This window comes from Dama dama, chromosome 11 (genome assembly GCF_033118175.1).
Source record: "Dama dama isolate Ldn47 chromosome 11, ASM3311817v1, whole genome shotgun sequence".
Classification (NCBI taxonomy): Eukaryota; Metazoa; Chordata; class Mammalia; order Artiodactyla; family Cervidae; genus Dama; species Dama dama.
The window spans coordinates 32,174,074-32,200,908 of NC_083691.1; the positions used below are offsets into that span (position 1 = coordinate 32,174,074).

At 43.1% G+C, this 26,835-nt stretch overlaps 1 protein-coding gene across 3 annotated transcripts in view; it reads right to left on the bottom strand.

Annotated features, from left to right (window-relative positions):
* Positions 1–3,031: 3,031 nt before the first annotated feature.
* Positions 3,032–26,835, bottom strand: part of KIF3C (kinesin family member 3C) — a 44,111-nt gene continuing 20,307 nt past the window's right edge. The window contains exons 5-9 of one of the 3 annotated variants that reach the window (XM_061154967.1): positions 26,685–26,801; positions 16,875–16,983; positions 16,543–16,715; positions 8,868–9,005; positions 3,032–8,041 (exon numbers count right to left, since the gene is read on the bottom strand). In XM_061154967.1, the coding sequence (XP_061010950.1) occupies positions 7,960–8,041; positions 8,868–9,005; positions 16,543–16,715; positions 16,875–16,983; positions 26,685–26,801 (619 nt within the window). In that variant the 3' untranslated portion in view covers positions 3,032–7,959. Of the gene's footprint in view, positions 8,042–8,867; positions 9,006–13,827; positions 16,311–16,542; positions 16,716–16,874; positions 16,984–26,684; positions 26,802–26,835 lie in introns of those variants that run through there. The other 2 variants (XR_009694663.1, XM_061154968.1) reach the window with 2 other exon arrangements.

Consider the following 26,835-nt stretch of genomic DNA (forward strand, 5'->3'; position numbering starts at 1 on the left):
TTCTCCTGGGTTCCCTTACCTACTGCTCTCCCCCCGGGTGCCCTTTCCCAATAAAATCTCTTGCTTTGTCAGCATGTGTCTCCTCAGACAATTCATTTCCGAGTGTTAGACAAGAGCCCAGTTTCGGGCCCTGGAAAGGGTCCCCCTTCCTGCAACAGTAGCTCTGTGCTGAATAAGACAGATGGACTTCCATTCTCTTGGATTTACATTCTAGGCGGAAGAGGGAGAGAAGCAGTAATTATTAAAAGCCAGTGGTTCTCAAACTTTAATTCTCATCAGAATCACCTGGAGAGTTTGTACAGCTACAAATCTCTGGATCCCACCTCCAGAATGTCCAATTCAGTAGGTCTAGGGTAGGGCCTGAGAATAGGTACTTCTAATGATTTCCCAGGTGATGCCAAAACTTATGAACCTGGGACCACACTAAAAACTATTATGTCAAAAATCAAGCAAATAAAACACCTTCAGATAGTGGTAAGTGCTATGCTTTTAGAAAATAAATTTAAAAGGGTAATGGTGCAGAAAGAGCAACCAATTTAGACTGAGTGGCCAGGGAAAACCTCACTGAGAAGGTGACATTTGGGGAAAACCTCACTGAGAGGGTGACATTTGATGCGAGATCTGAATGGTGAAAAGGAGCCATCTACAAGTCTGGGGGAGAGTGTCTCAAGACAAGGACATAGCAAGTGCAAAGGCCTTGAGCAGGGAAGAAGCATAGCAAAGCTGAGGGACCATATACACCATTAAAAGTGCCAATGTCAATACTGAGTATTTTGAGATGGGGGATGTGATATAAGATTGTAATAAAAGTATAGACAGGAGTCAGTTTGTGTAGGACCTTGCAGGCAGTTGTAAAAAAAAAAAAACAAAACAGTTTTTAAAGGGTAATATGAAACCATTAGAGAGTTTTAAGCAGGGGATTCTTATGATTTTATTTTACATTTTAAATATAAACTCTTTGCTGTGAAATATCTTTTTGGCTATTGTGTGGAGAATGTACCATGGGGACAGGGGTGAGGATGGGGCAGAGAGAAAAGGTGAAAGATAGAAGCTGACAGACCAGTTAGGAGACTTGTAGGATTTGATGGGGGAGGGGAAGTTGCAGTGGAAATGGGGAGAAATGGTGGCTATGTGGGTGGTGAGGAATTGTTGATGGGGATGACATCAACAATTGCTAAAGGCTTAGCATAAGCCTTGCTCCTTGCAGGTATTCAGTAAGTAGTCATGAATGAATGAATGAAACTCCCTTCCTTTCTAAAACACCATGACTACAGCCCTTCACTTCACTGAGGAGTTGAAGAATATGGTAAATTATCATTCCTGAGCTAGATTCCATTTTCTAGTTGGTAACAGGGCTTTGGGTAAGTGTGTGTGGGTGTATGTGAGTGCATGTTAGTTGGGTATTTTTGGATATCTATCCCCTTCCATTCTCCAACTCTCTTTTTAAATAATTCACTGCTACCCTCCCCCACTTTTTCAGATATAATGCAGGTTTCCAACAGCTCCTTAAGAATTATTTTCCCTTTGTAAAGCAAATTGAGTGGGGGCGGCCTGGGAGCTCTGCAGTTCCCCTGGGAGCTGGAAGGAGTTAGTTGAGGCTCTGGTTGCTGGGAGAGGCTGGGGGTGAGGAGTGCTTCTTCCCTGCTGCACTTAGGGCAAAAATCCATTTATTCCTTTGGATTGTTTTTCATTGAACTGCCTTTATTACTGTTTTTACCACATCTCTTGCAACCAGAATGAAATGCAATCAAAATATGGGTTGAGTTTCACAAGGGGAAAGGGCCACGAACAACTACTGTGGCATGTGACAGCCCTGAGCTCTGCAAAAACAAAGATGAGTCAAGCAGCTTCTGCAGATCAAAGGGAGCTGTCATTCTGCTCCGCTGACAGCCATGTTCAGTAGGGAGGAGGATTTCTGAAACACAAGTCGTGCCTTCCAGTGCTAGCAAAACTTTTAGAATTCCCTGGGGAAATAAACCCTTTTTCTCAGCATGAAGTTTCAAAAGTTAAACATGTAATCATAAAAGCAGAAAATCTGTTTTTCTTTGCAAAGATGGCATTGAAGTACGTGCAAGAAGTCAAAAGGATTCAAAGGTCAGCTTCCACTTGCTTTAGGTCCCAGGATCCTGGAGGGTAGAATCTGGTGCCTGAACCCGAAGCTCTTCCTGCTGGTTCCTGCTCACTCCCCATCACTTCATCCTTCACTCCTGTGCACGGTCCTTTCCTGGTACCGTGTTTTCTAGATGACAGCCTAGGATAGCTCTCTCACATCTTTCTTTCCTTCTCTCTTTCCTGCAAACCCATTTCCACTCTCTAAGAGTATCTTAACCAGCCAAATACAAAACCAGCCGAATTGTAGAAATGAATTTTTTTATATATTTGACTATTCAGTCAGTTCAGTTCAGTCGCTCAGTCATGTCTGACTCTTTGCGACCCCATGAATCGCAGCACGCCAGGCCTCCCTGTCCATCACCAACTCCCGGAGTCCACTCAAACCCATGTCCATCGAGGCGGTGATGCCATCCAGCCATCTCATCCTCTGTCATCCCCTTCTCCTCCTGCCCCCAATCCCTCCCAGCATCAGGGTCTTTTCCAATGAGTCAACTCTTTGCATGAGGTGGCCAAAGTATTGGAGTTTCAGCTTCAGCATCAGTCCTTCCAATGAACACCGAGGACTGATCTCCCCTAGGATGGACTGGTTCGATCTCCTTGCAGTCCAAGGGACTCTCGAGAGTCTTCTCCAACACCATAGTTCAAAAGCATCAATTTTTCGGCGCTCAGCTTTCTTCACAGTCCAACTCTCACATCCATACATGACCACTGGAAAAACCATAGCCTTGACTAGACAGACCTTTGTTGACAAAGTAATGTCTCTGCTTTTTAATATGCTGTCTTTAGTTTTACATAAAAAAGTATATGTTTTATATGTAAACGTACAAACTGTTAGTTCTTCATTCCTCATTAAAAATGTAGACAGGTAAAATATATTATCATTTCTTTCTCAAAAAAAATTTTAAAATCCTGTTTTGTTTGTTTTTGAAGATTTTTTTCTTTTATTTCATTGACATATAGTTGATTTACAATGTGTTAGTTTCACGTACATGGCAAAGTGATTCAGTTGTACATATATGTTACAGGAAGGGGGGCCACTTCCAGGGCCCGAAACTGGGCTCTTGTCTAACACTCGGAAATGAATTGTCTAAGGGGACACATGTGCTGACAAAGCAAGAGATTTTATTGGAAAAGAGCACTCTGGTGGAGAGCAGTGGGGTGAGGGAACCCAGGAGAAGAGCTCTGCCACATGGCTCTCAGTCTCAGGTTTTATGGTGATGGGATTAGTTTCCAGGTTGTCTTTAGCCAATCATTCTGACTCAGAGTCCTTCCTGGTGGTGCATGCCTTGTTCAGCCAAGATGGATGCCAGCAAGGATTCTGGGAGGTGATCAGACATGTGGTGTCTCCTTTTGACCTGTCCCAAACTCTTCGGGTTGGTGGTGGCTTATTAGTTCCGTGTTCCTTACCAGGTTCCTTACCTCCTGTCGTAAAACTACTCATGCAAATGGTTACTATGGTGCCTGGCCAGGGTGGGCAGTTTCAGGCAGTGTGCTTCCCTTAATGTATATATAAATATATTCTTTTTCAGATTCTTTTCCATTGTAAGTTACATAAGATATTGAATATAGTTTCCTGTGCTATACAGTAGGTCCTTGTCATTTCTCTATTTTGTAGATAGTAGTGTGTATCCATTGATCCCAAACTCCTAATTTATCCCTTCCTGCCATGTTTTCTTTTTAAAGTACTGATTTCCCTTTTGTAGGCCATTGGCTCTAGAGACAGAGAGACAGAGAGAAACAGACAGACAGACAAAGAGGTGTGGTGAAAAAGGAAGGAAGGAAGGAAGGCCAACCCCAAGCACTTAAATTCCCTACACTGAGAGCAGCCTGTGTCATCAGACTTTACTCCTATTTTTAAATAAAGATGTTCTCTAATCAGCGGCATTCCAGGTTTGGCACTGGCTTGGGAGATGGCGGTCACACAGGCTTGGCATTAAAAATGAATGTCTGTGTGAATACCTGGAATCTAGAAACTCTTCCTCATCTTTGGAGAGAGATCAAACACAGGGCTGTGTGAGGAAGCACATGTTCAACAAGCATCTTTGAAAGAGAGGACTGCCAACCAAATAGACAGCACATTCTCCACAGGACCTGCTGTATAGCATGGACGTGTATACTTGTGTGTGCCCATATGAGTACACAAATGCATATACACAAAAACACACCCCACAGGTTAAGAAGCAACACTCTGGACAAGTTCAGCCTTCCATGAATGATGCCTTTGAACAGGGCCTGGGCACAGTCCCAGGGTGGGTTGGACAGCTCTTAGCTGCCCATTGTTAATAGTTGCCTAATTACATAAATAAAACTATTAATATTATTTATCTACATGTTGTTTAGTTTCCAATGTGTGTGCACATGTGTGTATATGTTTATTTATTTTAACTGTTCTGACTTGACATGTATTAATCTTATAGTTAAGGTTCACATTAAGAAATTTATCTGTGGTGATACTTGTGTATTATTGCCTATCCTCTTTATCAGGAAGAGAGAAGTCTTCAGAACGTGGGTTGGAAGGGAACTGGTATGAAGAGGAGAACTGGAAAAGCAGGGCTAGGATACCAAGGAGAATGCAAAGTTGGTTTCTAACTCGAATCACTGCCGAGAAAGCTCTGTCCACACCTATGGGTACTGAGGCGGACTTACTACGAAGATGTTGCTGTTGTTGTTATCCAGTCAACAAAGTTGTGTCCAGCTCCTCTGTCCATGGGATTCCCCAGGCAAGAATACTGGGGTGGGTTGCCATTTCCTTCTCCAGGGAGTCTTCCCAACCCAGGGATCAAATCTGTGTCTCTTGCATTGGAAGGTAGATTCTCTACCACTGAGACACCAGGGAAGACACACTATGAAGATATGGAAGCTTAAACCCCAGGACACCCTGCTTGCAGGGGCCAATGAGGATCCCTGACATTTTTTTTTTTTAATTTAATTTAAATAAATAATTTGGCTGCTCCGGGTCTTAGTTGTAGCATGTGGGATCTAGCTCCCTGACCAGGGATCGAACCTGGGCCCCCTGCACTGGGAGCTCAGAGTCTTAGCCACTGGACCACCAGGGAAGTCCTGGGCCCTGACATTGTAATCATATAGTCACATGTTTCTTTAAAAAATTATAAAAGTAAATGGTAACTAGACTTATTGTGGTGACCATTTTGGAATGCATAGAAATATCGAATCACTATGCTATGTATCAGGAAGTAACATGTGGTAGGTCACTTATACTGTGTGGTAGGTCACTTTTCCTACAAAACGAAGAAACCAACCAACTCCTAGAAAAAGAGAACAGATTTGTGGTTACAGGTTGTAAAGGGGTGGGGAAGTTGGGGAGAACCAGGTTGGATAAAGGCAGTCAAAAGGTACAAACTTCCAGTTGGAAGATAAGTAAGTACTAAGGATAAATATAATTAACACTGCTGTACATTATATATGAAGCTTTTTAAGAGAGTGAAAGTGAAAGTGGCTCAGTCATGTCTGACTCTTTGTGACCCCATGGACTATACAGTCCATGAAATTCTCTAGGCCAGAATACTGGAGTGGGCAGCCTTTTCCTTATTCAGGGGATCTTCCCAACCTAGGGATCAAACCCAGCTCTTCTGAATTGCAGGCAGATTCTTTACCAGCTGAGCCTCAAGGGAAGCTCAAGAATACTGGAGGGGGTGATCTATCCCTTCTCCAGCGGGGCTTCCTGACCAAGGAATCAAACTGGGGTCTCCTGCATTGCAGGCAGATTCTTTACCAACTGAGCTACCAAGGAAGCCCATAAAGACTAAATCTTAAGGACACTCATCACAAGGAAAAAAATCTTTTTTTTCTATTTCTTCAATTTTGTACCTATAAGAGGTGATGTTCACTAAACTTATTGTAGAAATCATTTCATGATGGATGTAAATAAAATAACCAGGCTATATACCTTAAACTTACACAGTGCTATATGTCAATTATATCTCAATAAAACTGGGGACATTCCCTGGTTGCCTTGTGGTTAGGACTTGACACTTTCTTTCACTGCCACGGCCTGGGTTCAGTGCCTGGTCAGGGAACTAAGATCCTGCAAGCCCCTCTGCCAAAAATTAATTAAATAAAATTGGAAAAGAATTCTAAAAGTAAGATATTTTTACTGTAGTCACTTAAAACCACTGTCTCCACTCCTAATTCCCTGACATCCTCAAGACATGGCTACATGTATATTTTAGATCTAATTAAAAGGAAGTTGAGTTGGAGACATATTTAGCTTGGTTCAATGGGATATATTTATGTGGTGCACAGTCTAAATGTATAGATGAATATTGCTATTTGACCTAGGGTAGGAAGACCTGCCAAGAGTCCTCTAATGACTCACTCTGCCCACTCACTCACTCGGGTGGCAAAATATTCAAGTGCAGGGCCAGAGACCGTAAACTGGTAACAAAGAGTCCTCCAGTGCCTGGCACCTGACATCGGTGGATAGTGAAGGAGAGACAGGGTCTGAAATTTACAGAGCCAAAAGCTCGTCTGTAGAAAATTCTTCCCGTTTTCAGACATGCAAAACAGTATAAGCAGACAATTTGGTTCTCATCAATCCCTGATCAAAATGAAAACTCCCTCCTGTCAGGAATATATATAACATAGTGTTTCGAATCACAAACACACAATTCATTTTCCTCTTTTTGATGGAAGTTGTGCAAAAGAGAATTTATCAGAATTCTTGTGTTTACAGACACAATCTTGTAGCAGTACTAAAACAGCTAACACATCTGTGTGCATGTTGTATGTTTTCTGCATCCCCCCCCACCATTGCTGACATACAAAGATATAAAAAACTAATAATAAACCATTACAATTAGGATATCATCAACCATCTGGTCAATGAGTATTGTTACTTCAAACAGTATCTAAGATTAGTTATTGCACACATATACCAATAACTTGAAATGCCCTGAAATCCTGTAGCACATATATGAAAGAAATTTGATAGAGGTTTTCCCAAGTTTAATCATAATTCTAAAATAATATATGACAGCTTCCCCAAGTGGCGCTAATGGTAAAGAACCCACCTACCAACACAGGAGGCAAATGCAAATTTGATCCCTGGGTCGGGAAGATCCCCTGGAGGACAGCATAGCAACCCACTCCAATATTCTTGCCTCAAGAATCCCATGGACAGAGGAACTTGGTGGGCTACAATCCATAGGATCGCAATGAGTTGGGCACAGCTGAAGTTAGCATGCACGCACCAATAATGAAGTGAAGCACAAAGAAACTTTACTAAACTCTCAATAATAATATTTTTTAAATTTCAGTCAACCATTTTAAAAGAGACACTGAATTAATTATGCATCTGGGGTTTTTGTATGTTTTTTTGGCTAGAAAATATTGCAAAGTTATGGTTGTATTCAGATGCATCCAAAAAGTGCACAGTCGGAAAATGCAGGGAAAGAGTTTTAGAGCGGTCTGTCAGGTTTTTAAACAATAAGCATATCATACTATTTTTCTGAATTTTGTGATGTGATATTTGTCAGCTTTTAAATTGTATAATTAGTGCTTTGTTTTCTCAGTCTACCTATTCACTTCTGTAACTAATTTTATTCTTTTTTCTTGGTTAGAGCTCTCCTTTCTCTCCCCAAAACTGTATAAGGTCCAAGTCCTGCAAATCTTGGCTCTGTTGTCCGTGACAGAAACACACATCTGGAATTTGCAGGAATCCAGAGAATACAGGGCTCACCTTGTGACCAGTCACAGCGCCAATCCACACGGTTGTGCCATAATAAAATCCCTGATTATTAGCAACCCAGAATAAAGACCCAGACTCCCACCTTGAAGATGAGCATGACAAAGTTCTAACCAACGGGATTATGCAACTTCCAGTTCCCATTAAGGATTAGCACGCCCTCTACTCCTCCTTTTTCCCCTTTCCAGGGACTGGAACACAGATGTAGTGATGGGTGTCTTGGCCCTGTGGACAAGAACAACACTCTAAAGATGTTGAATCAACAAGGTGGAAAGAATGTAGGTTTCTAATCCCATGGAATAGCCCTATCAGTCAGCAAACCAGACCTGGTCCACTTATACCAATATTACCATATGGGACAGTAATAAAACTGTCTTGTTTAAACCCCAGTTATTTGGGATGCCCTTTTAAGCAGCTGATCTAATATCCTGATACAACCATAATAACCCCTTACACTTCCAGGGCTCTTTATTCTCTGTAAATTCTAGAGTGTCTCTTACCATGAATAACTGCTGGTGAGGGGGTAAAAGCCATCATTTTCGAAGACCCAGGGAGTTCGATGACTTGACTAGGGGCATACAGGAGAGGGGCCCTGCTGCAGCCAATTCACCCATGAGGCCCAGTGTCCTGTGGAAGCCAGATGTGTGTGCAGTGCTCCTGGGTGGTGAGCACACTCGGTGTTTCCCCTCTTACCATTCAAAAAAGAATTTCTTCCTAACTACTTAATTTGTAAACCCCTAGAGCAGGGACAGTTCACACCCTTTCTTTTCTCATCCTCCTGTGCTTTTCTAAATTTGCTGCAGCACACAGAGAGAAATATTTGCTTCAAATATAATGTGTCTCCCTCTCCCTCCACACCTCCCAATTCCCTCCTCTTCTTCCTCCCTCCTTTGCAATCTGGTCATTAAGTGTGGCTATGCAGACCATGGCCTCCCAGAGATGTTGGCGCTCGTGTGAAAAGGACAGCTGAGCAGGGCGGCAGCCCTGTGTGCTATGTGACAAGTTGCTCAGTCATGTCCAACTCTTTGCGACCCCATGGACTGTAACCCACCAGGCTCCTCTGTCCATAGGATTTTCCAGGCAAGTATACTGGAGTGGGTTGCCATTTCTCTCTCCAAGGGATCTTCCCGACCCAGGGATCGAACCTGAGTCTCCTGCGGCTCCTGCATTGCAGGCAGATTCTTTACCGCTGTGGTGAAAGAGGAGAGTGGAAAAAAGAATCTATGAGTCCATACTGATATAAATAAGCAAAAAAACAGATGAGAAGAGAAAGCAAGTTTGTAACACATTAATGTCAACTAATAAATGTAGGAAAAATAATGGCATTAAAAGGCCACTGTTTGTCAACCATACAGCAATAGTTAATTCAAGCAGGAAATTATCAATGGATATTAAAACCGTGGGTGAAATTTAGAGGAGTGGAATGTTTACATAACTTCACAGTACCTCCTCATAAGATGCTTATTACTTACAAATGGATAAAGGGTAACTGCTTTATTTTATTTTATTTAGTTATTTTTTTTTTCTTTCTTTCTTTTTTTTTTTTTTGGTTACATGCATTCCCCATCCCGATCCCCCCTCCCACCTCCCTCTCCACCCGATTCCTCTGGGTCTTCCCAGTGCACCAGGCCCAAGCACTTGTCTCATGCATCCCACCTGGGCTGGTGATCTGTTTCACCCTAGATAATATACATGCTTTATAGTAGAGAAGCCTGGCAGCACCACCTTAATAAGTGATCAAACTGAACATTACCAGTACAGGACAAAGCAATGTCATCATGTTCCACCTGACGGGATACAATGAGAGGACCACAGGGACCGTAGCATCACTTCTGTGCATCACCTGACTCTAATCAAGGGAGATCTCAGACAAATCTGAATTGAGGGACAGTCTACAAATTGACAGGCCTGTAACATTAAAGAATGTTAAGGTAGGTGTAAAGATCAAGAATAGACTGAGAGAAAAAAAAAAAAAAGAATAGACTGAGGGATTTTTCTAGATAGGAGACTAAAGAGACATGACAGTTAAATACAACACATGATCCTGGATTGGATCCTTTTGCTATAAAGGTCATTCTTGGGACAGCTGGCAAAACTTGAACAGGGTCTCTGGGCTAAGAGTATGTTGCTGCTGCTGCTGCTGCTGCTAAGTCACTTCAGTCGTGTCTGACTCTGTGCGACCCCATAGACAGCAGCCCACCAGGCTCCCCCATCCCTGGGATTCTCCAGGCAAGAACACTGGAGTGGGTTGCCATTTCCTTTTCCAATGCATGAAAGTGAAAAGTGAAAGTGAAGACGCTCAGTTGTGTCCGACTCTTCGCGACCCCATGGACTGCAGCCTACCAGGCTCCTCCGTCCATGGGATTTTCCAGGCAAGAGTACTGGAGTGGGGTGCTGTTGCTAAGAGTATAGTGGAGTTCTCAGTGTGATTCTTACAACTTTTCTGCAAGTTTTAAATTATTTTTTAAAAACACAAAAAAACATAAACAATGTGTCTAGAAAACAAGTCCTTATGCTCCCCAGGCCCAGCTTACACACCATTCATGTGACTTTTGGGAAATTACTTTCCTTTTCTGGGTGTACTTCTCTTTATTGCAAAAAGGGAGTTTGGGATATTAACAAATAATCACTTTGGTCTTCTAGCCCAAACAAGGTAGCAGCCCCTCACCACCTCACTCCACCCAGTTTTGAAGAGGGGGCATGTGGTTGAGCACAGGGGCCCTGAAGTGTCCTCTGCCTTTATCACCCTCGAGGGCAGTTCTGGTGTTTCTGCAGGCAGGTGGACTTGGTGCTTGACGGGCAGCCCCACCAGAGCACGACTCAGACTCACAAATGGCTTCAGCCACCTTTCTTGGACTTGAGTGAGTTTTCACTGGAATCACTTGGAGGTGCTCTTCTCACAAGCAGATCCCTGGCAAATCCCCCTAACACTGGCTTAAACCTCTGGGGGTTTGTCTGGCACCATTAGAAGTCTAGAAGTAGACAGACTCAGGCCGGTGCAGCAGCACAACCCACCCACCACCTCCCCAGCCCCCGCCACCCAAGGACTTGGTCTCATGGTCTCTCCACTCCATAAATCTTTACTTGTTATGCTTGTTGCCTCGAGGTTGCAATATGGCTGCTGCTCCTTGAACAAGTCTGACACACTCTCATCTACAAAGTTTGCATTTGCTTTCTCTCCCCTGGAGTCCACTTCCTTACTTCTTTCAAGACTCTCCTCCAATGTCACCTTCTTAGTAGGTGACTACTAAGGGAATGAATACAAAACACCATCACCACCTCCATCACCACTACCATCAGTACCTAGAGCTCCCCGTCTCCTTTCTCTGCTTTTTCGTGGTCACACATAATGTCATCTGAACCTGCAAGAGGTTTTTCTTGTTTCTGTCTTTCTCCCCATCTTAGAGTTAAGCACCATGAAGACAGGGGCTTCTGTCTGCTCTGTTCACTGCTGTACACCAAGCACTTGGAACAGAACTTAGAAGACTACAAGGGTAACTGCTCAATAAATGAGCATTTTCAGTGAAGAATGTACTTCAGGAGGTGTGTTTGAATTCTAGGCAGGAAGAGGAAAAATGGGTGTTCAGGAAAAGCAAAAACATTTCCAGAAATCCCGAGCTGACTTCCATTTACATCTCCTTGGCCAAAACCATGCCCTATGGGTGTCATCGCTGCACAGAGTCTGGGAATAAGAGTATTTTCAGTTAGGTGCACTGCCCTCCTTGAACAAAATTATTGTGTAAGTAAAGAAGAAGGGAAGAATGGATATTGGGAAGGCAAACTGCAGTGTCCACCACATAGATGTTTCCTAGATATAATAAGGCAGAACCTCTGAGGTTGGTAATTTTAATGCAGGTTGTAAGAAAAACAGCCAGGAAAAAAAAAGTAAAAGATGATCCCAGAGCAAATTTTTCTTAAACCATTCTGTGTGATGGATACACTGGTTGTGAACATGTGTTTTGTTGACTGCCCGGAGCACACTCCACCCCCACTGCTACCCCTGCCAACATTTTTGAGGAATATATTTCTACCATCATCACCCCATGTACGTATGCGTGGTTACAGAAGTAGGACTCTTGGAGGTCACGTTTATGCTCCCATCCATGGGACCCAAACCACTGAATTGGAATCACATTCCCAACAAGTTGGCACTGGGACTTCTAAGTCTCTCCAAATGACAGTCATGTAAACACAGCTGTTGGCAGATGTATTTTCTAAGTCACGGACTGGAGCAGCTGAGGACAGATCATGAACCTCACACAGACAGAAGTGCAGTGAGATAAAGAGGGTCCTTGTGGGGTCTGAGTCCCTGGTACTAGGTTGGTCCTGAGAACATAGTCTGTCCTTGCCCTTGGGGGTCCACAGCATGCTTCTGAGTGTCCATATTTTGTTCAGGCCAGCTTAAGTGAATCTTTAGTAGTGGCGAAGTTCTAATTAACACACATTCAGCCTTAGGCAACTGAAAACAGAAAGAAGTGACTCTGTGGAGATCAGGTGCCCAGCCACGGAGGAAGAGAAACCTGGCACTTGCCTCATCAACAACAAAGCTGTCTACAAGAGACCCCAGCCAAGGGTAAGGTTCTGCCTTCTGGCTGTTTCATTAGAATTCTGGCTCAGCCACTCAAGTGAGCCCACAGCTAATAGGAGGAATGAGTGGCTTTAAAATAGGATCTCAAGGCTAAGGGTCTGGAAATTTGGTTTACTCCCAGCACTCTTCCCTTTTGTCCCAGGCTTGCACTACTTGTAGAACATGTAGGGTGCCTATCAGTTCCGAGGTGCAGATGGGCTAGTGAGATGAGGCACAGGATCAAAAATTACAGGCTTCACAGCCTCATCATTAAGCCCACATCTTTAGCCAAGTTAGTTAATTTCCCTATATCTCATCTGTAAACTAGGGACAATAACTCCTACCTGGGAGAACTACAGGTGTATAAAGATTGGGCTTCCCAGGTGGCACTAGTGGTAAAGAACTTACTTGTCAATGCATGAGACATAAGAGACGCGGATTCGATCCCTGGGTCAGGAAGAGCCTTTGGAGGAGGGCACGGCAATCCGCTCCAGTATTCTTGCCTGGAGAATGCCTTGGACAGATAAGCTTGGCAAGCTATAGTCCATACCCCTTGGACAGAGGAGCTTGGGGGGATACAGTTCATAGGGTCACAAAGAGTCAGACACTACTGAAGCAACTTAGCATGATAGCAAATTACTGATACCTAAAAATACCTGACCAATTCCTAAAGCAGCAGAGCCCTGGAACCCTCTTAGATCTCAGGGCTGGAGCCCAGTGCAAAGGAAGGAGGCGCCTCCAGGAAGCCATCAGTGTCACCATTTTATATTTTTTTGTTGTGCCACGGGGCCTGTGGGGTCTTAGTTCCCTGACCAGCGATCTAACCTGGGCCCCACCACTGGACTGCCAGGCAACTCCCCTGGGCTTCACATTTTTTTTTAGCAGCAACTACTTCTCATTTCCTATAAGACTGCCACACTCCAGGGAGCCAGCAGATGAACTCAGAGGGAGGAAAAGAGGCCCTGGGAAGACAGGGTAAGGGAAAGCTAGCTTTTAATGATTTTAATTCAGTACCACCATGTGCCAGGCATATGGATGTGCTTTTCCCACATTATTGCCCGATTTCATCTCTCTTGGCTGATAAACAGAAGGGGCAGAGCTGTGAAACGATACTGACAGCTAATGCGGACAGCATCTAGGCAGTTCTGAAATCTGCTCAGAGCTCGAAACTAACTGGGAGGGGACTGCAAGCCTAGCACACGAACAGCTGCTGCCGTAACTCAGGCACAGGCTTCAGCCTAGAGCCGGAGCCCTGCCCCTTTGGCCCCACTGCTCAGATGGAGCCCCTGTTATGAAGTAGCCAGTGTTCCCAGGTGCTGATCACTCCCGCTGGGCTCCAAACACTCTTGAACCCCTCTTGGAAAAAACCAAGGAAGAGAAAGACGGGAGACCATAAAGAAGAAACACAGAGAGAGTCAAAGGGAAGAGAAGGCAGGCAACCAACTTTGTAACGATACTCATTCCTTTATTATCGACTGTGTTAATTTGAACAGGGCTGGGGCCTGCAGGCTGCTGGCAGCATTGAGCTGCAGGTGCATTTCAGCTTGACAGAGAGATCTCATCCTAAGCCAAGGAGACAGAGGGTAATGTTTTATATATATATTTATATATTACATATGTCCTGTATCATCAATTGTATAGAGTGAAAAGAATGGGCCACTGCATTGTTAATCGCTGTCCTAAATAAAGACCATAGCAACAGACATGGAAATTTGGTCCTAATCAAGGCCCTTACTTTGTCAACCAAGTGTTGGATACATCAAAAGGAAAAGAAGAGAAAGAGAGACGGAGAGACTGAGATCCAGCCACCCCGGTGGCCCTGTTCCCAGCATATCTTACACGGAGTGTAAAGTGTCCCCTGTGAAGGTAAACACACACACACATAAACACGCGCACACACACACACATACACAAAACTGCAGGCAGGAGCTCCTCCTCTGACCACACCTCGGGCCCAGCCCTCCGACTGGGGGTGGGGAAGTTGGGTACATTGTGCTATAAGACTGTGAGGGTCAAGTGAGCAGACAATGCAGAGTCGATGTGTCCAAGTGATGAATAAGGGTAACACATGAGGCTTCATCCACAAACAAGACAGAGGTCAGTGGGAGAGGCTGCTCAACGCAGGCCTGGAGGTCCCTCTGTGCCCAGGCCACCTGGAAAATTTCTACACGCCACTCCTGTCCTAGCCACAGCCGAATCTCTGATCTGAATCCTGAGTCTCAAACCATCTTCTGGGCTCTGATGAAAAACGTTGTTTCCTTGAAGGACAGGCGCCAGTGGAAAATGAATGGCCCAACCACCTGGTGTCATAGTTACAGCAGCAACGATAGCATCATTGAAGTAAACCAAACCACAGCTTGGTCCTCAGGGTAGAAATTGAGCTGTGTGCAAGAAGGGTTCATTTCCTGCTGGAAAGAGAATAACCAGGTAGTCACTCCCCACCGCCACCTCCCACACACCAAATTTCAGGCAGCCCTGTCAGTTTCATGGCTTTCCCCAGTGACTAAACTCCTCATATTCTAGTCACTGGAGACTGCATATTAGGTCGTTTTGCAGTCCCAAACTATGTGTTTTCATTCATGACTACCTCTTCACTCTTCCACCAAAATATACACTTAAAAGGTAAGTCAATGAAAATTAATCTTTCTTTTTGGTAGAAATTCACCTGAGATACCCAGAGGCATCTTGGGATGTCAGAAATGGAAGTGAGAGGATTTCCTTAGGGACCAATTTGCACAATGCTGAAGGGTCAGTCTTGTCAACAAAACAGTGCCCAACAAATGTGATTCAGGAACAGGGGTAATGGGCAGAGTTGGCAGGTTGTGCCTGGGTCTCCATCTCCTGTGCTCCATGAGCAGGGAGAAGCATCAGATTCCGGTACCTTTGTTTAGCCAGAGAGAGGCACTGATCCTCCCACTAGTAGCGGGGATACAGGCAGCTGCAGGAAATGATGAGAGCTGGAAGAAGCAGCATCTCAAAGATGGAGAGTTGGCCTGATTCCTTGTCGGCCAAAGTGACTTCTCAGAGGGAACGGAAACAAATGGACGTCCCTTGATGACTGTCCACACTCTCTCCATTACTGTCCCATGTCCCGGAGGTCCCGAGGAGGCAGCGACTGATCAGTTCACAGTTCCCTTCCCCGAGTGGGTAAGGTGGGCAGGAAGCAGTTCGGGAAGCCATGAGTTCTTGCCAAAGCTGAAAAGCATGGGCCGTGCGGACGGGGTCACTGGAGTCCTTGATAAGGAGCCCGAGAAGCGGAAAGAGGCTGTTTGAAGCCCGGAAAGCAGAGTGGGGCTCTCCCTCCGCTGGGAGCACACGCTCACCATCAGCAGGATGGATGTCTCCTGTCTTCAGCACACATCTTGTATTTCTGTAGTCCCAGAAAGTGCTCAGCAGCTGCTCACCGGCAGCGCAGGAGGAGATGCGAGATTCCGGAACAAGCCAGGTAGAAAAAAATACACACAGGCACCTGCGTCTTCCCTTCTGGGCGCAATTGACTGGAAGGAGAGTGAGGTCTGATGGGGGCAGCGGGGTGGGGTCTAAAGTCAAGAGGAGGAGGAGGCTGGGCGGTGAGCACGGCAGGGTCAGGCGAGGGCTCCTTTCCCACACAAACCGAGTTCCACGAATAAATAACATTAATTAAATAAAGGAGGCCAAGAGCCAGCAGAGGCACGTCTGCTGGGGTCCCCCACCAACATACGCACACGCACATGCGCCCACACACGCACACGCACGCACGCACACCGAGCGGCAGCGAGATGAGCCAGGGTTGGCCACCCTGTCCCTGGGGGTCTGGGCGGGGGGGACGGGGCAAGCCCGACGGAAGGTTGTCACTCGTGATCAAGCACTGTCGTGGGACGCAGAGCAGCAGAGGCGGCCAGCGAGGCGTGTGCGGTGGGAGGTGGAGGCCGCTGAGGACTCTGGCACCTGCAGGGGTGCGGATGAGGTTGGGGGGTTGGGGGTGCAGGAAACAGAAAGAAGTGAGAACTTTTCTTTCCCTCATCCTGTCGCTGTAGGAACTCAGCCCCCGCAGCCCCAATTATCAGTCTCCCTTCATGCCTTTTGGGTACAACCACAACCCTCCTCAACGTCCACCAGCCCCCCGCACTGTGGTTTCCGCGCTAAATCCATTGCTCACTCTGACCGTGATGGTACTGACCAGGATCTGGACTTCCGGACTTTAGACGTGGAAGGTCTTTCCAGAAAGCTGTCCAACCGCATGAGCCTCTCCATGTGTAGTGCACGGGGGTCTTGGTCTTGGTCATGAGAGAATTCCATCTCAAAGACCGCAGGCGGGGACACATCCAACTCCAGAAACATGATGTTCTCAGCCTATGGTGGGAATATCAGGCCAGAGGTGAGCACTGGTCCTGATGGCCAGCATCTTCTAGGCACTCGGGGAGATAATGGGAGTACCAAGGGTAATGAGGCAGGTAGAGGAAGCAGAGGTTGCAAGCATCCACCCACCCTTTCTATTTCCCAGCTGCTTACCCTGTACCTGGGGTGGGACCCCATTGCCATGGCAACCCGAGCATACTGGCTGATCGGCCTCTTGTAGCCCACTGCAGACGTTGGCCGCTTCTTCATTTGGCTGCTATTGCTGTAGGGAAGAGGCTATATTTTAAATCAGTTTCCTCTGAACACAAAGGGAGAGTGATTTCATGAAGGATTACATATCATTCAGGTAGTCAGGAGGCCACACAGACTGCCAGTTCTGGAATTTGCTTCTCTTTGCTCTAATACCATCTAACGACTCAAGAGAGTAATAACACAAAAAGACATTCATCACTCTTGTTGCTTCAATTTTTTTCCACAGTGAAAAGGTCTGACAGAAGACTGGGATGAAGAAAGGCAATCCAATCTTATTTTAGCTGTCAGACTCACAGACTGACTTCACATACTACACAAAACCATTAATTAGTGGTTCTGCTTTTCATTTTCTTTCATAGGTTTTAACACAATAAAATGATTAGAAACTCAGGCTTGAAATGCAAGAGTTCCAAAATAGCCAAAACAATCTTGAAAAAGAACAAAGGGAGAAGATTCACATTTTTCCAGTTTCAAAACTTATTGGTAGTGGTTTAGTCGCTAAGTTATGTCCAACTCTTTTGCAACCCCATGGACTGTAGCCTGCCAGGTTCCTCTGTCCATGGGATTCTCCAGGCAAGAATACTGGAGTGGGCTGTCATTTCCTTCTCCAGGGGATCTTCCTGACCCAGGGATCGAACCCAGGTCTCCTGCATTGCAGGCAGGTTCTTTACCAACTGAGCTATAAGGTAAGCCCCTCAAAACTTATTACAACATTGTAATTCAACTATACATCAATAAAAAAAATTAAAAATTTATTACAATGTTACAGTAATCAAGGCTGTGTGATACTGGCATAAGGAAAGACATAAGGATCAATGGAACAGAATTAAGAATCTAGAAATAAACCCTTGTATTTATTACAAGCAACTGATTCTCTATAAGGGTACCAAGACTATTCAATGAGGCATGAACAGTCTCTTCAGCAAATGGCACAAGTATAGTTGGATAGCCACACACAAAAAAATGAAGCTGGATTCTTCCCTTGTACCATATATAAAAAACTAACTTAAAAATTAATCATAGACTTCAATGTAAGTGCTAAACCTATAAGACTCTTAGGTAAAACAAAGGAGTAAATCTTCATGACCTTATAAAATGGGAGAAATTATCTGCAAATCATCCATGCGATACATGAGTTGTATTTAGAATCTAAAAATAACATAAAAAATAAAAATAACTCTTATAAATGAACAATAAAAAGACAAATAATCCAGTTCAAAAATGAACAAAGGATTTGGGTAGCCATTTCTTCAAAGAAAATATATAATGGCCAATAAGCACATGAAAAGATGCTCAACACTATTAGTTATTATGAAAATGCAAATCAAACCCACAGTGAGATACCACTTCATGATATCTCATTGGTTACTAAGATAACTATAATCCTGGAAGACAGATAATAACACATGTTGGTGAAGATACAGAGAAATTGGACCCTCCAGGCATTGTTGGTGGGAAAATAAAATGATGCAGCCTCTTTGCAAACAGTATAGCGGTTCTTCAAAAAGTTAAACGTAGAGTTACCATATGACCTGGTGCTTCCATTACTAGAGGTACATAGTCAAGAAAACTGAAAACATATGCCCTACAAAAACTTGTACATGAATGTTCAAAGAAGAATTATTCATAACAGCCGAAAAGCAGAAATAACCCAAATGACTATTCATTTATGAAAAATAAACAAAATGTGGAATATCATAGAATGGAATATTATTCAGCAACAAAAAGGAATGAAGGACTGATGCATGCTACAACATAGAAGAACCTTGAAAACATTTTGCCAAGTGAAAGACAGTAGACATAAAAGACTACATGTTGTATGATTCCATTTATATGAACTATCTGGAATAGGCAAGTCCATAGAGACAGAAAGTGAACAGATTGGTGGTTTTCTAGGGATGGGGACACTGGGGAGCTAATGGGTTTGAGGTTTCTTCTCGGAGTGATGAAAATGTTCTGGAATTAGACAGTGGTGCTGTTATATAACTGTGAATATACTAAAATCCACTGAATAATATACTTTAAAATGGTAAACTTTATGTATGGTTTATATTCAATAAAGCTATTACTTATAAAACAAACAAAACTCAGGCTTGGCTTTTAAAACATGCATATTCTTTGACCCAAATTCCCATTCTTAGGAATTTCCCTAAGGAAATAATCAGAGATGGGGACAAAAATTTGGGATGTGTGCTGCAATATTATTTACAAGTGCAAACAATTAGAAACAAACCAAATGTGCACCAGAATGGACAAGTTAAATTATTATTCAGTCATGTGAAGGAATATTATGCAGTTACATTGTTTTTGGCTTTATGTAACCATGAAAAGATTTCTACAACATATTAAGTAAAAAAGCAAATAAAAAGATGAAATTTGTTTTGATCTTAAAGAAGTGTGTATACATGTGTGGATGCTTAGAAAGAAGTTTGGATATTCAACGAAATGTTAATAGTAATTATCTTTGGATGGTTTTATAATTTTTTAAATGTACGTGTATAAGTTTATATCTAATAAGTTATTTCAAATACTCAGAAAAGCACAGAAAATAATATATATCTGTTTACCTACCATTCAGTTTTGCTAAATCTTAACATTTTGTTATACTTAACACCAAATCTTTTTTGAGAAGTAAAATGTAGGCACAGTTTTTAAGACTTTCCTTCTCCAGAATTAATCCCTTTCTTGAGTTTGGTGACTATTAATGTCAGGCATGTTTTTATATTTATTTACATATGTATATATTCATAAACAATATATACAGTATTGTATACCCATTTCTAAATTTTGTACTGTATAGTACAGATACATTTTTTGTGTGCCCAAACATGTCTTTTATATTTATTCATGCTGCTCTAGATTACAGTTTAACTATATTGATTATCTTTTTTTTTTTTTTTTAATATTTTTTATTTATTTATTTGGCAGTGCCAGGTCTTAGCTATGGCATGTGGGATCCAGTTCCTTGACCAGGGATCGAACCTAGGCCCTATGCATTGGGAGCATGGAGTCTTAGCCACTGGACCACCAGGGAAGTCCCTATATTGATTATCTTAAGGTTTCAATATAGCATTTTATGTTTTTTATATATCCTCTTGTTGATGGACATGTAGGTCAATTCCTTTTTCTCTCTCCCTTTCTATTTAACACAGTGCTGTTGTAAAGATTTCTGTATGTATAGGTATCTTTAAGTATATATTCAACAGTTTCTTTGGGGTATATATCCAGGAATGGAATGGTTCCAACGTGCATCTTCAGTTTTACCAAATATTGCCAAAGTGGCTACATACCTACAAGAAAGTTCCCATTGCTTTATATTTTGGACAACACATAGTATGTTAGACTTTTTACTCTCAGCAACTTAATGAGTATGAGGTATTTGATTATTCAAAACAAATAAAAACAGGAAAGAAAATGACAGTTATTTCCACTAAAAAATTAACAGGGTTTAGAGTCAGGCAGATCCAAGTTTGAATATTGGCTCTGCCCCTTAGGCTTTGTTACCTTGGGAAGCAGCTTATTATCTCTGAGCTTCATATATCTTATCACCATCCTACAGAACTGCTGAGATTAACAAGAGAAGCACGGAGCACAATACACTGCAAGCGTTCAACACACGGCAGCTGTGATGATTATTCATTCTCAGCTCCACTTGCTAATTTCAAACAGGGATACAAACAAGCAATGAAAAAAGCCAAAAGGCAGACAGAAGACAGAAGAGAAGAAACAGGCTAAGTAACTCAGAGATAGGACATTCTGTCCTTGACTAGAACAAGCCGTGCAGGACCTGACAGAACAAGGCCAGCCTTCTGCCACAGCAAGTAGTGAAAAACCAGTCTCAGGTTTTATATAAAAGAATGCTGGGCTCCACTTGGGGTTCCCACCAACCCCTCTTCATAGATGAAAAGGAAGGAAGGAGGAAGCTGTAGAAGCCCCAGCTTGCTCTGCTGCTGTGGACCCTCTAAGAGGTGGGGAGGAGGCTTTTGGAGGAGAGGAGCAGAAAAATCAGTAAAATAATAGCTTATCATTTATAAGGTATATCTCTGCATCTCATTCAAACTTTACAACAACCTCCTGAGGAATAGCTTATCATTTATAAGGTGTATCTCTGCATCTCATTCAAACTTTACAACAACCTCCTGAGGAATAGCTTATCATTTATAAGGTGTATCTCTGCATCTCATTCAAACTTTACAACAACCTCCTGAGGAATAGCTTATCATTTATAAGGTGTATCTCTGCATCTCATTCAAACTTCACAACAACCTCCTGAGGTTCAGACGGGACAGACAAGGAGACTGAGGCTCAGAAAAGCGAAATGCCTTGTGCGCCCAAGGTCATACAACTAGGAAGAGACTGGAAACTGAACCTTCCCAAATACTCCTTTTAGGATGCCACGCTGTCTTTCAGGAGCACACACAGAACTGTCTGGGCCTCAGCGTGCCTTGAGGGCTGCAGGCTCTGGGAACGGGACAAGTGAACAGGGCTGGACGAGCAGAGCCATGATCAGTGTGAATTGGCAGCCTGACCCAATAAAGATGCCAGGGCTATTCTGGGTGGCAGGAGGGAAGAAGGGGGTGGGGGAGGGGAGTCTGTAATTGGGACACCAAACTTCCCATCTCCTCTCTCTCTGCCCCAGGCCTACTTTCCATGATTGATCCCTCTGTAGTAAGCAGGTTGTGGCTGACAGCCCAGAATGGAGGCCTGGCTCTGGAGTATCCACCCCTCCCTAAAGAAAGCCACAGCAGTTTTCTTGTGCTTAGTAGATCCTCAGAGTTCTCTTAGGACCCTTTCTCCACACAGCTTCTATCACAAGTTTATATATATTCTCCCCTTAATATTAAAAAATCAGTCCCATCTCAAAGGCTGATCCCAATCTCATTGCCAGCTGTCTGCTCACCATACCTTTCTTCTGTTCTGAAAACCAGCAGGCAACATCATAGGGTGTGTTTTCTCTTTCCACGTCCTTTACAAGCACCCACCACAGCAAACCTGACTTTTCTCCATGATCGATCAGGTCCCCCCGTCCCTATGGGTCAGCAGTCTACCTAGCAGCATCCCTTGGCACATCTGAACTTCCCCCGCCCCCTTCCCACGGCTCCTCCGTATGGCTCACCGCCTGCCTGGGAAGGCAAAAACTTCTCCTTGTTTCAGATTCTTTTTCAGTTTTCACAGGCCTGGGAACAAATCTAGGGACTCAACCCAGAGCTGAGAATGTTCTGACTAAGGTAAACTTTGCCTCTGTAACAAAACCAGCGTAACCTTCTATCCTTATTCTGTTTAGAGCAAGGAATGCTCTCTCTAAACTTGGAGGCAGCCCAATTTAAAAATCAAAATCTAAAACAAAAGCAACAAATCAAACTGTCCTTCTATGGCACTTGTAAGGGATGATGACAAACTGGTTTCTCTGGAGTCCCCAAAATCATCATGTTGGCTTATTGGTATGACAGCAACCATTTATGGACCATCCTCTTTGTGAGGTAGTGGCCTAGAACATCCCCCCGCCTCCCCAACACACAGACACATGCGCATTATTTCATTTCAAACTTGACAGTCCTGCAGGGATTTTTGTTTCATTATCCCGACTTTGCAGGTGAAGAAACGTGGGTTCAGAGAAGTTAAGAAACTCTCTGAAGGCAGAGCAGGGACCAGAATTCCAAATGTTCTACATCCCAAAACCAGTCTCTTTCTACTGCACCATGATGCTCTGAAAAGAATCTAGGGTGGCCAGGAATGCAAAGAGCAAAGGACTAAAGTTACAAATAGAATTTTTGAACTGCAAACCATGGGCTATAGCTGCCAAATATACAACCCTTAGAAGACAGTTGTGTATAAATACAATTAAAAATAAAGTCTATTATGAGAAGCCAAACATAAAAGGTCCTACTTGTAAAACTGTGATGGTTGAAGGTGGCTGCCAAGATTTTTTCCAAAGTAACTTCAACCAAAATTATTTGTGATTGTGGAACAGACCTCACCTGAAGTTACCGTGTATCAGAGAGAGACAGTGGAGAAAAAAGAACAGAGGACAGACTTCCAAAATAAGTTGACACGAGTGTGTTTCAAGAGCTCCCCAACAATAACTCCTTGTTTTAGAAAGAAGCGCGGGTTAGAGTGTGGGGGTAAATGCCTGCAGCTAGAAGAAGAGAGGAGATGTTTTTTCTAGCCCAAGCTTTCTAGAGGGACAGCATGACTTTACATAATTTCTTTCCAACAATGCTTTTGTCCTCTCATTTTGAGCAGCCTTCAATGTCTCATCCCCAGAACACCACAGGCCAAAGCAGAATACTCCACAGGTGAATTGAGCAAAGGGGACAATGCCTTCATTAGTTAAATATGTTTTGGGACAGAAGAGGTTTTCAGCCCCGATCAAGTTATACTGCAAACAGTGGGATCCAGTCCTCCCAGAGAGGCAGCTTGTTCTACAGTCTCAGGCCCCAGAGCTCCCCGAAATGGGGGAAGCTGCATCCAAGGCCCTCCCCTCTCTGGCTATGAAAGGAGGGGCTTGGGGCACAGATCCAGGCCAGTGACTCTGACACCAGCATGCTAACCCTGAGGCTCTCTGTGCTGAGTCATTATCTCACTTGGGAATTCCAATTAGGAGGAAAGTGTTTTTACTTTATTTTAACCACCAACTGCTGCGGAAAAAAATTGCTTTCATAAAAATCTTCCTAGAACTGTTACTACTTCTCTGTTGTATTTCTGTGGTTTTTTAAAAGTTCTGAGATAAATATTATTTATTGCAGTTATCAGACAATGGACAGGTGACATTAAAAAAGAAAATAATTTGGAGCAGTAATTCAGAATAGCATGTAGTTGACTACCTGGTATTTATTAACAAGTCTTTTTGAAGTAATATATTTATTGGAATTTTTTCTTAAAGAAATCTATAATACCTGTTTATATCAACCGTATTTAAGTACAGTGGAGAACACTGGGATGTCACAATTGCCTTAATACCTTTTACCCTCACCCAGATTATTTTCTACACAAAATATATACTCTGCATTCCAAAGAGGTACATACAGATTCTGTATGAAATAGCATGGTTAAGTTGTGAATATACCCATAACTTTGAAAAAGCTTGTAAAAGTATTTATATGTTTACAATTTTAATATAAAATTTTATGGAAACACAGTCCATTTGGGATCCAATCAGAAAGCTGCTAATGGAGACATACAAATGCGGGCTGGTGAACAACTGTATGCAGATTTAAGCCAACAGGGTATGTATGTCGAGGTTGTTCTTCCCAAAAAGTTATGGAAATGAAAACACTACAGAGTAAGCTAACGCAAGCAGCTTTTGAGGAATGAGCCAAATTTTTAGGCTTCCCAAGGACAAAGAAAACACTGAATCTTTCTCTCTTTGCCTTACTAGGCAGGAGAGGGAATAATTCAACAGTAAGCAAAGATACCAACTGGAGGACTTCTATTTTACAAGCTGTTACTTGTATCTACTCTAAAAATCATTTAACATGTCCTATTTTAAGATAGCTGTTTTAATTTTTTTGTCTGTGTATAGCTTTTCAGTGTATGCAAACCATTTTATTTTTGCAAAAAAAAGAGAAGTTATTTTAAAAGTTTTAAAAAATTTTAAAGTTATTTGAGTAAAAGGAAGAAAGTAAACTTAAAAAAAATTGAATAAAGAATGGAAATTCATAAACATTAAGCAGAAAGTGTATTTTAGCTGCAGGCAAAGTACCACCATGCTTTGAAGTCTGATTGTGTGCTTAGGCAGTCAAGTAAAAATTGCAGGGCCAATGTTTTGAGAAACGAATAAACTCCTCTGAAGCATGAAATTTTCAAAACTCAAATCAAGATCCCTTTTCAGTTCCAGATTAAAGGAAGAGGCATGACGATTAAATGCAATGCACCATCACAGGTGGCCTGGTGCAGGTGGGGAAGAGTTGCCTTAATGGATATTATTGAGTTAACTGGCTAAAATTGAATATTGCTTGTTGTGTATTCGTCTGGTGTCAATATAGAATTTCCTGAATCACTGTACTGTGGTTATGTAAGAGAATGTCCGCATTCAATTTAGGAAATACTGGTAAAGGGTTGACTGTCTGCAACTTAATCTCAAATTGTTGGGGGCAGGGGATTAATCAAGCAAGATGTGGCAAGATGCTAACAACTGGGGAGTTTTGGTGAAAGGCACACGGGAATTCTTTGTATTATTCTTGATTTTCAAAATTAAAACTTCAAATATAAATAAACTATACCCCAATAAATTTTTTAAAAATAAAAGCCAGTAAGGCAAAAAAAAAAAAAAAAAAACCAACATGGCTTCTCAGAGCTTCCCTCATCCATCTCTAATATAAAGAAATTCCTCTACGTACAAACTTTCAGCTCAAGAACTTTGTAAGCACAAAATAACCTTACAAAGCAGAAGCCTCACCAGCATCTTCCTCCAGTAGATGGCAATGGAACAGTAGTTTCTGAACCTAGCTTCCCAGTAGAATCAGCTGGAGGCTTTGAAAAAACAATTTTTTAAAAAAAGTCCTGGGATCCACCCATAAGACCCCTCAAATCAGATTCTCTGGAGCCCAGCTCAGAGGTGATTCTAGATGCAGCGAGGGTGGAGAACATCTGCAATAAATGATATACTACTACAGGTCTCCACTTAGATTGGAAAGGTAGATTTTAAATCCAAACTGACAAAACAAAAAAAAATCCAAACTGACACCATTGAAAAGTCCTTTACTCATGAACTGGCTGCTTACAAACTTACACACGGGGTATGTATGTCAAGATTGGTTCTTCCCAAAGAGTCATGGAAATGAAAACACTGCAGAGTAAGCTAAAGCAAGCAGCTTTTGAGTAATGAGCCAAATTTTTAGGCTTCCCAATGACAAAGAAAACACTGAATCTTTCTCTTTGCCGTACTAGGCTAGGAGATGCCATAATTCAACAGTAAGCAAAGATACTGATTGCAGGACTTGGGCAGGATCAGCTCTTCAGAAAGTAGGCAAATCAAGTAGGCAATCTGATGCTCCAGTGAGGAGTTATGGATTTCTAAAATTAGCTTCCCACTCCAGCTTTGGGGAGACTCTTGCCCTAACTTGGTATTAATATTCCTAGGATAGATAAAGAATTGCCAGGGAAGTGCACTGGTGTCCAGCCTCCTGAGCACCCCCGTACACAGATTTTCAACAAAGGGACAGTGGTTCAGCTGGGTGAGGCAGTCACTCGGCTGGGTGTGCCTATCCAGTCTTGTTCTTCAGGGCCACCGGCAGAGGGAGCTGCACACCCAGCCAATGGATGTAAACTAACAGCTAGGATGTGGAAACAGGTGGAAATGCTGAATCACCCAGCTGAGTAAGGCTACAAAGACCTCACCTGTCTATCATTTCTTGATCTGACTCCTTTTCTGTATTCCCCACTGGACTGTGAGCTCTGACTGTATCTTACTGACCTTCTGTCTGCACAGTCTCCCACAGTGTCCAACACACAGTAAATGCTTGGCAATATTATCTATTGATGCTGTTTTGGGCATCTGACAAACGAATATTCATCAGACTGGCCAAATGTTAGCAAGCTAGTATTTTCTGGACCAACGAGACACTGTATTTGATGTTCCTTCCTTTACAGAGATCCCTGTATTTGATCCTGAAAAAAACCCATCCTCCATCTCCCCCAAGCGCCTGGCCGCCCCCAACCAGGGGTGAGCTTGAGAGTCCCTAGGCCCAGACAGCGGGATGAGAGACTCACGCTCCACTGGGAACAAGGGGCTGGAACTTCCACTGCTCCTCCTCGCAGTCTAGGAAAAGCCGGTTCATGATCTTGTTCTTCTCCTCTGGGGGGATGAAGTTCTCGATGATCAGGTATCTGGGAGCAGGAATGAGGTAGAGATGGGGGTTTG